Source organism: Lethenteron reissneri, chromosome 35 (assembly GCF_015708825.2).
Source record: "Lethenteron reissneri isolate LAM-NWPU_2019-01 chromosome 35, ASM1570882v1, whole genome shotgun sequence".
Lineage (NCBI taxonomy): Eukaryota > Metazoa > Chordata > Hyperoartia > Petromyzontiformes > Petromyzontidae > Lethenteron > Lethenteron reissneri.
Genome location: NC_083813.1, coordinates 8,957,212 through 8,970,238, shown reverse-complemented (window position 1 = coordinate 8,970,238; position 13,027 = coordinate 8,957,212). Strand labels below are relative to the sequence as shown.

At 41.6% G+C, this 13,027-nt stretch overlaps 1 protein-coding gene across 1 annotated transcript; it reads left to right on the top strand.

Annotated features, from left to right (window-relative positions):
- The first annotated feature begins 804 nt into the window (after positions 1 to 804).
- Positions 805 to 7,333, top strand: LOC133350766 (probable 2-ketogluconate reductase). Its single transcript, XM_061565487.1, has 6 exons — positions 805 to 1,375; positions 2,286 to 2,695; positions 3,299 to 3,470; positions 4,460 to 4,638; positions 5,317 to 5,413; positions 6,191 to 7,333. Exons 1-6 carry the CDS (start codon positions 1,266 to 1,268, stop codon positions 6,351 to 6,353), a joined length of 1,131 nt encoding a protein of 376 aa, XP_061421471.1. The 5' UTR covers positions 805 to 1,265; the 3' UTR covers positions 6,354 to 7,333.
- The last annotated feature ends 5,694 nt before the right edge of the window (positions 7,334 to 13,027 follow it).

The following is a 13,027-nucleotide window of genomic DNA, read 5'->3' as shown; positions in this document are numbered from 1 at the left end:
TTTATCCACAACATTTACAATCCTTTCACACATCTCCTTTCACACATTTACTAAAATAAATTGAGTAAATGCGTGAAAGGAAATGTGTAAATCCACAACATTTACAATCCTTTCACACATTTACTAAATTTTGTAATTACTAACATTTAGTAAAAGTAAAGGATTAGAAATGTTGTGGGTTTGCTCTCCAACACACCGATGTGCTGTACTAGTAACGAATTGGCATGTTCTGTTTACGAGATAAACCTTACTAATTGGCTGTGTCAGGTGGTGGCGGGTTAACGACACATTTAAATATGTACGCGATCTAACCCCGAAAACCTCTATTATGGATGATATTGATTGCGAAAGCCTCCTACGTGTTGAACTGAATGCTATTGATTCTCTGTTTTTCCAAGAGTATGCAAACCACATCCAGTTGATTTCTCCAGTGGCTCACGTCGATGTCACTGGTTCAGTATACTCTTCGCTACATTTGAATTATTAATTCCTCGACTTACGAAGGCATTACATTTCTAAGACCCGTTCGTAAGTCGATTTGTTCCTATCTCGGAACTCAAAATGTCTTGCCTCACGGCAGATGGGGAGCGTACGTTAACAGGAAGTTCCTGTTTTTTTATGCTAATGTTGGTCACGTGACCAGGAATTGACGATGTTAGATTTCCACTGTACCACGCGGGCTTCAGCCATTACTCAGATAAGTCAAGATGGCGGCACGCATCGCATCTCAGTGAGACCACAGCCGCACTTATTCATTGTGGGAGCTTAAGAAGCATTATCTGTAAGTTGTTTATATTCCTCTAATATTGGAAATGCTGTTGTAATGTTGGAATGACCGTTATAGCAATGTAAATGCCTTTATGGTGCCGTTAAGTTGTTGTAGTAAATACGAGGCCTAGTTAGTAACGAAGCCTGTGACTTTCCTTATTGTGGATGTTACTTGTGATTTAGTAGGTCGAGTCAGACTTGTGCCTATGTTGCGATCCTGAGAGTGATGACGAAGTATCTCATCCACAGTTTAGTGTTAAGTGTAATGCTGTACATTTGGGGTGCAGTGGGATGAATACACTGTGCCTGTATGCAACGCATCAGCTTGTGCCTTTGTCTAGTTGTTCAGGGGTAATGTGGGGGCCTGGTCCTTCCAGGATCTATTGTTATCTGAGACAATGTTCTGATGCTGTGGTGTTCATTGTGTGGGTGTTTCCGAATTATAACAGATGCTGTATCTGTGTTTTCTCACCAGTTTTACCTGTTACAATCAATAAATGATGATCGGAGTTGGACGGTCATCCTGGCTTCGAGGGTTTATTGAACACATGGTTGTCTACTCGACTAGCGGTGCAACGCAGCGCACAGCGAGGCCGAGATACAAAATGTAATTGTACATACGGCCAGTGTGATACACCGTGTCATGATTCAACAAAAAGGAAACATTTTGTTTCACTCATAAATAAGAAGAAAATTTTAAATTTGCATGTAAAACTGTAGTAAATATTGTATTAATATTCTTGGTTCTATCGCTAAAGTCACCTAAATAGAAAACCAAAAGTAAAAAAAAATGAAAATAAATATAATAGGATCAAATTAAAATTAAAGCAATAAAATAAAAATAATAAATTGAAAATAATAAAAGCAAAAAACCCACGACGTTTCGATCGTAACACGAGCGGTCTTCATCAGGTGGAGAAAAAAGTGAGGGCAAGCCTCCAAATGTAGCTGCTTAAAAGGGTTCCAGAGTGAGTGGGCGCGGGAAGGGGATGCGCAAGCAACACGAGCTGCGGAAGGAACGCGCTAATTTTATCTCATTTTTTTATTTTCATTTTTTTGTTTTCTATTTACGTGATTTTACCGAAAGAACCAATAATTTGAATTCCTGCAGTCACGAAAGTTTTAAGTCTAAAAATATTGATTTGTAAATAATACATAAAATTAAATAAAACAAAATCAGTTTTATTTTCATTTACCTTGAGTCCTGATGCTTTCTTCCTTGTCACGCGGAGGATCGCTCCGCCAAACAAAATAGTTCCCCAGTTTAGTTTGCAAGTCGGATGGTTAAAATAATCACATCTTATGGCGGTTTCATGATTGAGTCGGACGTTCGTATATCGGGGACCTTCTGTATTATTTTCATTTTGGAGTCATACGGGTGGAAAGGAGATGTGTGGAAGGTTACTTGTTTACATTATATTTTCACAACAAAATGTTAAATCAAATGGAGTTCTAGATAACTTTTTTCACCATCGAAATAATGTTTGCCTTCTTGTGACATTTCTTGTTTCTCATAGACCAAAACGTCAATTTCTCACCCGGGGAATTGTTTCTGCCATGGAACATTTGCCATACATGTTGGTATCAGAAAATCTCTCTGCAACATACAATCAAGATGAAGTAAAGTGCATCACTAAATACTTCAATGTGGTGACTTTAACGAGTATTCAAGAAAACAAAGGCTTGGCAGAAAAAGTCGAGGCCATCGGTATTTTATGCTGGGAACTTGTGGTCACCAAAGATCTCTTGGATAGTCTTCCTAATTTGAGGACGGTCGCGAGTTTTGGAGCGGGGGTTGACCATCTCGACTTGCCTTTGCTCTGGAGCCATGGCGTCTCTGTGTCCCACACTCCGGATGTTGTCTCTGCCACCACGGCCGACATGGGCATGGCCCTGCTACTTGCCTCTGCCAGGGAGGTGGTGAATGGTAATTCACTGCAAGGAAGCCATGATCACCAGCAATCTGACATAGCCATGATCCGACAGTGACATGGCCTAGCGGTAGTGTGTTTTCCACTTTTTGCAAAAGATGGCAGTTCAAGCCCAACGGCCACCTTAGTTAATACACCTACAATATCTCAGCGTCCATTGTGAAACGGATGGCTCATGGTTAATACTGCAAATGTACTAACCATGGGCCATCTGTTTCACAGTGGACGTTAACATTCTCATGTTATCCGAAAATGTAGGCCACGTGTGCCAGCATTATGGTTCACATTTGCCAAACTAGATCATTGGAAAGCAATGGAGCAACATCACCAGGCGAAAGCATATATTTTGATGATTTGGATGAGCCAATAGTCTGGACATTTGTATAATTCGTTGAACCGGCCTAAACTTGCTGATAGGACTCAAAAGTTAAACTAGTCTAGAGTTTGCCTGCCTAAAAATACAGCTGGAAGGCATTGGTTCCATAGGGTCCATGGGCTGATGAACTAATATTTGTATTCTCAATGGAAAGATAACCTCTTGTCCATTACTTTGTGTTCTTTTAAGACCTAAGATGATGTTTTATTTGGTTTCCCATCAGGTGCCTACCTTACAAAATCACCAAATTATATGGACGGAGGTCGCATCTTGGTTGGCGTGGACGTCCATGGTGCCACTCTTGGGATCTTAGGAATGGGTCGTATTGGCCGTTTGGTAGCAGAAAGAGCCCATGGTTTTCATATGTCCATTCTATACCACAATCGCACAAGGAGGTACGTGTGTTCACCTTAGAAAGGATGAATTCACTATGCGCCATCTCCCAAGACCAGTCTCATGCCAAAGTGACTCGGCCCCATGTTAGTAGCTCTCGTGATAAAATCCCCTAACCTTGTCCAGTCCTCAATCTCATGTCTCAGCTGGTTGTGGTATTAGCCTGTCCAATCTGTTATATTCTGAATCCAAGTTTCTTTTTGTAGCCCCTTCAATGGTGCCCTGTAGGATGGATTTGGATAGTTCTCCAGATCATTCGATGTCCCCAAAAAAACAGCAGTTTTCTTAACTGAATAGTGGCTTGAGGTCATTTATCCTTATTGGGTGGTAATTGTGCTCCTTAGAAATTTGTGTTGGCCATATTATTTGTAGTCACTTGAAAAAATATACACTATGGTGACAAATTTTATCATTTAAGCCATTGGTTGAATGTTCCTATTTTGGGTGAATTACTTAATAAGAACATTAATTCCTGATCTAAAATGGTAAAGGTGCAGCTTTGCGATAACTTGGTAATGTTGTTACTGGCGGAAGGGTCTCCAATAGAGAAAGTCTGTCTTGAGAGTATTTTATACTATTATTTGGGTCTTTCGGTAAAGCCACGTAGGTAGAAAAAGAATAAAAATTATAATTTATAATTATCTAATTTATAATTATAATTTTTATATCTAGGTGGCTTTACCAAAAGACCCAAAGAATATGAATTTCTGCAGTCACGAAAGCTTTAAGTCAAGATTGATTTGATCCGACTCTTCCGAGTTGGCCAGACGTCGTGGAAGAGGTGGGATTGCTCACACTTTACCTCACCACATACGACCTGCTGACCGACTGTGGTGTAAACATGTCCTGCTGGGTGGACACAGGAGGAGGGGGGGGGGGGGAGAATTTAATAAACTTGGTCATTGCTTCAACTGCTGCACTGGGAGATGAAGAGGAAACATTTGGATTGCAAGTTCAGTGTACTAACCGTTATATATGAGTTTACTTTCAGACCAATACATGAGGAGACAGCCTTGGGTGCTCAATATTGCCAAAAGATTGACGAAGTCCTGGAAAAATCTGACTTCCTCGTGATCGCAGTCGATGCAAACCCAGGAACAGTAAAAATCATTGGAGGGCGGGAACTCAAGCTGATGAAGACCAATGCCACGATCATCAACATCTCCAGAGGTATGACAATCAGGGGCGGTTTCTTCATTAGGGCGATTGGGCGACGCACCACCAATGTCATTCAACCACAGAGTCACGCTAGCCGTCACTGTCAGCCTCTGGATATAGTCCAATCAGCGTCATGTTACGTTCTGTGGAGTACCGCCTCTTTTGGGGCGATTTCACTACGGCTGAGAATCGCCCCGAGTGGCCCCATAGACTTACATTCAAAGATGTTTTTTTTCGAACGGGGGCGCTCCCATGCATTCTCTATGGCTTCCGGGAGGGCAAGCCCTAACGTGCTTACGTCATCATACGTGCTTACGTCATCCTACGTAAGCACGTTTCATCCAACAATATAATTTATCGCTACCTAGTGGAATCTTTAATAAAATAAACTTGAGTGGTTTGTTTTAATAGTGAGTATATAAACAAACAAGATGTATTGTAAGAGTCACTTTATTTTTCATTAATATTAAAGAAGTGAAGTTGCTGTTAATTTATTCATTGCATGGGTGGACCTTATCCTTATCAATCATCCAGACATTTGCCCCCCCTGAGAGATTTTGCAGGAGCCGCCACTGATGACAATGGATTAAGTAAAACTGTCCATTGTAGATACAGGATCTTTATTTTAATGAAAATATTCATTAAAGTCAGAACGAAGTGTTAATGTGTCAACGTAATGCGGATGTCCAGGCATCGTGATAGACCAAGCTGCTCTCGTGAAAGCCCTCCAGAACAAGTGGATCAGAGCAGCTGCTCTTGACGTCACCGACCCAGAGCCACTGCCCAGGTACAATGAATGCATTTGGATTAATATAGTGTCATAATATTAATGTACGGAGGTGGGGAAGGGTTTCCACCTGTCCTGGTTTTTCCCAGAAGGGTTCTCTTGTTGAGGTAGTCGTGCTGGGAAATCAGCAAGTCTTCCCAGGACATTAAGTCCCGGTTGTTGCCAATTGCACAATAATAGTGGTTATACACCACTCAGGACAATTCATTGACATGTAGTTCACCTCTCTTCCCGTATTGAGAGATTCTTCTTCTTGTGACGTGCTGGCCTCAGGCATGGCAAACCTGAGGGCAGGTTCTTGCAAAGACACTCCATGACCGGTATGCTTTAACTGTAGGGAAACCTTAGGACAGCCGTGCATTGACAGAAGCTGGAAATTGGCAAAGGATGGGAATAGCACATATTAAATAAAAAGTTATTTTAACTTTTAGTATTTAACCACATTTCCTTCGTATTTGTTTGACTGAAAAATAATGTACTGCACAGTGCAGTGATAAGTGATTGGATTTTATCATAATTGGTTTGGTTTTTCTCAACTTTGTGGAACGAGTTGGAGAATATACAGCAAAGCATATTGCGTGCCCGACTTTCTGGGGACTAGGCTGCAGGTGTAAATGTGAACGTCTGTAGAAAATGTAGTTATACCATAGGCAAATAATGCAATGGTTGGGGGCGGTTAATTGGTCAGGGTGGATGCGAGTCGGATACGCGACGTTGTGCTGGATTGTTTATTTCACAAGGTATTAACAAGCAATTTTGTGGAACTGTCCTTCCAAGGGATCACCCTCTGCTGCAACTTCCAAACGTGATCGTCACTCCTCACATCGGGGCCTCCACAGTTCACACGAGACGAGAGATGCTTCAAAGTGTTGCAGCAAATGCCCTGGCAGCTGTGCAGGGCCGGCCCATCCCGCACGAAGTGAAACCTCATCAGGGCTGAAACCCACTACTCGAGCACAACCCAGCGGCGTTGCTATATTCAGAAAATGACGCAATGTGGGTTGCTGCGATAACTAAACCTTGCTTCGCACCCAACTGTATTAACGACACGTTGACTAGCATCTAACTGTATTAACTACACATTGACTAGCATCTAACTGTATTAACTACACACGGACTCGCACTGAGCTGCATGAAGTTAGAATTTAAAAAAATTAACTTCCGTAATTTACAAGCGCAATAGGTGCTGCTCATGATCGGGCACGTACACATCATAGATGCATGTGCTGAATTTTACCCAAACATTTTTTAGAAATGTTTTGCTCAACACTGCGGTTTTACTGCCTTTAAATTGTATGGGATATGAAGTCAGTCATTTGTTCCAAATGAAACGTTTCATGAAACAGACATGAAAAATACGTTGTAACAAACAGCTGAGATTAAAATTGTTTTATTGATATATAACGTAAACATTTACATAATTCCCTCTGAAGGGTGTCCTGGGAGAAAAAGAGAATTCACCAAATGGAAATCGTTAAGTTGGTGGATTAAGTTGTTGACAAAGGTGATTAATTAGGTGAATTGTGCAGTCATCTGTGAGAATATGCCATGATAAAAAAAACAATTAAAATTAAATTGTAAAGTTGTTCAAGGAAGCTAGCATGAGTTATTTTACATATATAACGTCATCCAGGACACCCCTACAATCGTAGACTTAAAGTGCCAACATGAAATAAACAAATGGCATTAAAAACCTTGTACTCAAAAACCTTAAGTGATCAGAGCAACATGCGTAATACAATATCACAGATCGATTTACAAATATCTAATTCACACAGAAAATGAAAGTACTAATATTGATGTACTTAACTGCATATCTTTATGAAATGCAATAAATGCGGTTGAAGCTTATTAATAAAAAATAAATGTTAACGGTGACTATTTTATAACCGGTAGTATTAATGGAGGTATCAATTAAATTTTTTACATAGGCAATGCACTCAGTGATACTGTTTTCCTAGTAATTTTACATTATAATCTATAAAATAACTTATTTATCCAGGAAAGTCATACTGAGTCGTATGACTTTTTTTCTGGAGGGTCCTGCATTGCATTTTACTTTACGATGTGTTCTGCCAATTAATGAGTGTTCATACAAGTGGGAGGCAAATGGAGCACCTGGAGAAAACCCACTCGTGTGAGGGGGGCAACACACTATCCCCGTACTGATGGAAACAGATGGAGAATAGTTCACTTGTTGCACTGCCTTCCCATGGCAAGCCAGGGTGTCTATGCCTCTATGCCCACGGGAAGGGAATTTCACATTTGTGCGATCCACCAACACGCACCTCCAGTGCTGGATTATATAGGCGTGTGCTGCCACCACCACTACCACCACGCTAATATCTGGCACGTCATGCAACATAAATACTGCTGGGTCGTGACATGCGACTGCTGTGTTAGCTTACTGCTAATTTGATAAAGTTTAGGGTCATCATTAAGCATTTCGCCATTATTAATAAACCAAAAATTTCCTTCATGCAAGTGCATAGCATAATTGTTTATTTATAACGCTTGTTTACCCAGGAAAGCTTCGTTGAGTCTGAAGATTTTTTCACAAGGGTCATGCCAAGTTTTGCAGGAGGGAACTGTTGCCATGCACCATCCAAATTCAGTACTTTTCAGGGAATTATTCAGCACTGGGACATTTGACCAATACCGGTGATATTCTAGGTTTTAATTAGCTATGGAGGAAAGCAGAAAACACGGGAGGATATTAATGCAGAACAGGGGGAGCACATACAAACTCCACACAGAAAGGCACCCGAGTCGGGAATCAAAGCCAGACTTTTAGTCAGCATGAAAGAACACCCGCAAATCATCGAGAGATTAGTCAAAGAGAGACTGTAGGAGCTGATATGATGTCTTTGTATTAACTTCAGGTCCTGTGAAGACAAAGATATCATCTCTTACTTATTCAGTCATATATAGTTACTAATAGAGGTGCATTTATTCATCAATTAATATAAATTCACAAGCTCACAATACATGCACAGGGTCATGTCATAATACATTTTCTGTATAGCCACCAGTGGCTTATTCATAAACTGAAATGTTAACTCAAGTATTGATTCTTGAATTTGCGCAAAAACCTAAATCATAAAAAATATTGATCATTTAGGGGGTGAATATCTTTAACGGTAGTAAAAAAAATTCGCCCATGAGTATAGTACAGCCAAGGCTAGTTATAAGCACTGTTCTGATATAAGCAACACATCATTACACTGGTGGGGGGAAGGCAAAGGCCAACACTTCTGCAACACTTTGTGTATAAGCACACCTGCAATTGCTCGCTGGGGAGTGCTTACACCTAGCTTTGACCGTATTGCGGTTTTGTTTATTGCTACGAAGCATGGATAATTTATTTTACATGAATATAAAATGGGCTGCTATGAACACAGCATTAGTTATTGATTCCATGTTATAGAAGTAGTCATGAGTGAACACCTCACTCACCCTGTGGCTGTGGAAACTCCTCACCAAAACGCTTCCTGAATGCGGCAGCTAAAAAGTAAAAAACACGGGAGTTAATTTGGCACAGAGTGCTAAATACCCAGACACACAACGAAAGAGGTTTGCAGACACGTTTACAAAAATATACATCCGTACCCTAAAAGATAGAGTGCAAATCATCTTTATCTTTTTGGCTGGAGGTGCTGTGTATTTTTGTAAACGTGTGTCATCTAATCATTGTTAATTCATGGACACTGGATGTGCAATCAAGGTCGCCGGTATGATCTCCTGGTGTGGCAGTTGTAATAATTGGCAAGTTTCTCTAATCCCGCTGTCTCTGTCCTTACCAGCAGACTATATGTGTACAGCCCAGTCGATCGGCTGGTCAAATTGCCTGGCCAGCGTGGAAGAATAGGCCAAAATACGCACAGGAGGGGGCTCTTTAAGGCTCCCTCTAGCAGAGGCCCTTCCGATAGCAGAAACATTCGCATTTGCAGAGCTGCACCTTCACCTTTAACCGAGTGGGAAACGTGGATAATCACGAATAAACTATTTGTGTTTTTCCAGTTAAGGCCCACTGAGCTATAAAGTTTTTTTTATGAATTTTGGCGAGTCGGATCACTTGTTATCTGTGTGAGGTTCAAATTTTACGAAGAATTAAGTACCAATTCCAGGTCATTTCAGGTCAAGTCAAGTCAATGGAAGGGACAGTTAATGAGATGAATTTGTAACCAACTTATTTGTCACTTATCTGCAGGACATTATGGCAGTACCATTGGTATGGCAAATTCAGGGAGACTGTTTACCACAGATAATAGGAATTTTGGTGTAATTGGTAATCTAATTACAGAGCTTTTAATCTCAATCCCAAAACTCTAACATAGAGGCAGAAACACTAACCCCAGGACACCTTTGGACAATACTTGTGACTGTTGTCAACCCATGGCCCTACAAAGGGCAGCATATCATTGGTAGGGCTATTTTAATCAACACAATAGACAGGAAGGACAAGTTCAAAGGGCTTGCATAATGCACATGCATAATGTACGTTGCCTCAGTAATCCTCCCCCCCAACACTGTGCAAGAACGCAGCTGCGTGGTCAACACATCTACGCCTCTATATAAGGAACGAAACAGTAAAACTTCTCCACAAATCTGTCTGTCGGCTGATGAAGCTAGTTGTAATTAATAGTGAAACGTAGTACTCAGATTGTAAATGTTGTGGCTTGGCTCTCCAACACACCGGTGATGCTGTACTAGTGACGAATTGGCCACGTTCTGTTTACGTAACAACCCTTACTAGTTGGCTGTGTCAGGTGGTGGCGGGTTTTAACGACACTTTTATATATTTACGCGATCTAACCCAAAAACCTCTATTATGGATATTGGTCGCGAAAGCCTCCTACGTGTTAAACTGAAGTGGAGGAAGACTGCGGAAAATATAGCGAGATGAAAAGGAAGCGACTACTGGACAAGAGCCACCGGGGAATTGAGTAAATGGAAGAAAATTGAGGTCATTTCCCAGCAGTGGGAAGTTACAGACTGATGACAACGGAACAACAAAACAAAGGGGGAGAAACTTACTCGACTCAAGTTAGAACTTTCATTAATTTGTGCTCCAAAATCTCAGTGGCTGTACACAGGGGTTTAACTCACTCAGCTGTTTGTGCCTCTTCAGCTCTTTGGCGAATGTGACCCCCTGATCTTGTGCGGAAAGCCCAGCCATGAGGCCATGACACATCAGCCCCTGCAGGAGTGACAGCCAGATGTTTTATGTTATTAGTTTTCAGTTATTCGGTTGAGAGTGGCTTTGTCGCTGCAGTGATTCTAAACCTTTTTGGCATGGCAGTCCCCCACCTCCCCCTGCCCAGCCAAGTTACAAAGGCCACATTACACTGAGAAATCGCATGTCCAAGCCTCCTGTATGTGTTAGCGTGTATTAGTGTGTTATGTTGGCGTGGGGAGTGGTAGTGGAGTCGTTAGCGTACTGCGCTACGAACCCAGTGACCCGAGTTCCTGCTCACGGCCAAAACCAGTGGCGACTTTCTGAACTGGTCCTGGGCTTCCCCTAGGTAGACTCAGCCTAAAATTAGTACCTGGTGCGGTGTGTAAACATCGTGACTGGGGAGACAAAGGCGGTCGGGCGTGGTGCTTCAACAGTATGTTAAGGCTATATGGGGGTTCTTTGTCTTTGCTGTCGTGGCACTGATGTTTACAGAGTACATCCAGAATTTCTCCTGCACGGTATCCATGCCGCAGTACGAGTCCTCCTTAAAGGCTTTTGTTGTGCCCCCCCGCCAGCGAAACACAACCCACAGGTTGAGAACCACTGCCTTTGTGGAAGAACTTAAGAAGAAGCGTTAGCAGTACACGGGAATGACACCTTCCCAATTTAGCGCAGCAGTATTACGTTACGCTCATTCAGACTGCGTACTTCGCACCCACTGGTATGTTCTAGAGGTTCCTAAAAATATGACTGCCCACACAGCCTCCCTGCCGAATTGTTTCTTCTAGGTTCAGGCTTGCTCTGCTTCGGTGTGTACCTTTTCATTTTGTTTCTGGTCATATATGATCAAGCGGCTTGAACTATGAAATGTCTACGTTGACATTCACACATTTTTTGCACCAGAAATTCAACAGCCGACAATGTAATTAAACATGTCATCGGAGGCTCCAAAATACAACTCAGTGATATAAGAGAAGCGACACTGGTTATAGTGCAACACATGACATACAGTACTTACTCACCTCACACGTCCGCAGTTTTTCATTTATTCTGTCAATTTTCTTGGCCGACCGTTCAATTGTGGGTCTCATCTCCTCTAATCTGCCAAGACATGCACACAAAGATACGTGCACACAAACACGCTTCTTGTGTTCTCATTTAGGATTAAATATGCACTCGTAAAACGAATGACGAGTGATAAAAAACCTAAGAATATGAGTGATAAAAAGTATTATTTTCAATTAAATGAAAGGTTTTGGAATGTGATTACTTACTGCTTTACCACTGGGATGGCCACTTTGCTTTGTTTTTGCTCTGAAGCTTTGTTGATTTGTGGACAATTGTTAATAGCAGGGTTAGACTCAGCATTTATCTCTAGGAAAAAATGTACACACAACCAAACTCACATTACAATGCAAATAGATTGCCTATAGGCAGAGCCAAAATTAGATAAAGCTCACTGAGATTCACAGCAACATACTGTACGATCCTATTGAGTTATACATTTTAAATCGATTCAATAACTTAACTGTGTTAAAACTCAAGTCAAATCTCATATGGTGCTGTTTTTTTCAATGTATGTAATGTAACTCTGCAAGCACTGCAGACATACTAGGCTTTAGTGCTCATTTTAAGCACAGTTTCCTTAAGCAGCCAGGGATCTGAGTTCTGAAGTCATGCAAGGTTGTTTGACCACACTTCACCATGTTTGTCAGTGCGGGTTAGTGAACATCAATGGGCAGACGGCCAGGACTGGTTAAAATATCACTCGCCAATCACGTTAGCCATCGGCGGGAATCAAACTCCGTTCCCTGGGTTAGTTGCGCCGTATGCCAACCACTGTGCCACTGCTCCATCACCATCTACGGTTAAGCGTGAACAATTGTCAGACATAGCAGCAATATCTGCAGATTGATTGCAAGGGGTAGATCGCTTATTATTTACGTCACACTTCCCATGCAATACATATCGAGACGCCTATGGCATAAACGCAACACGTTCATCAACAACACTGCCTTTAAAGGAAACAAAAGGCAACATTTCAGGCAATTGTCCTTATTGAAAGCACATCAAATAAATAACAGCTGACGTTTTGGACAATGACCCTTCTTCATGGCCCTAAGCAAACATTTCTTTTCTTCCATTTATGGCAGTGTTTAAGACAAATGCATTGAGTTTTTTGTTTGTTATTCCTCCGTGTGCGCCACTGCCAGCATAATCACTGCCATAGTTTGTGGCACACTCAGAGCCACCGTAAATGTGTGAGAAGATGTGGATGAAGGTGCAACTTGCCTGCTGCTTTTCTGTCAAGAGTTAACGAGCTGTGTTGACCGTCCTCGGACGGTGTTTGCATGATGGCCGAAAACTCATCTATAGCAGTGGCATCCAAGCATGCTTGAGGTTTCTTTAACTTGTTTGTCCACGTGTGTAGAGTT

Bases quoted from the DNA above. Each gene is read 5' to 3' on its own strand.
- LOC133350766 (XM_061565487.1), top strand. From the start codon at position 1,266: ATGATGATCGGAGTTGGACGGTCATCCTGGCTTCGAGGGTTTATTGAA. The intron at 1,376-2,285 runs GTAATTGTACAT...TGTTTCTCATAG, and splicing joins GCGAGGCCGAGATACAAAAT to ACCAAAACGTCAATTTCTCA. The intron at 5,414-6,190 runs GTACAATGAATG...TGTCCTTCCAAG, and splicing joins GACCCAGAGCCACTGCCCAG to GGATCACCCTCTGCTGCAAC.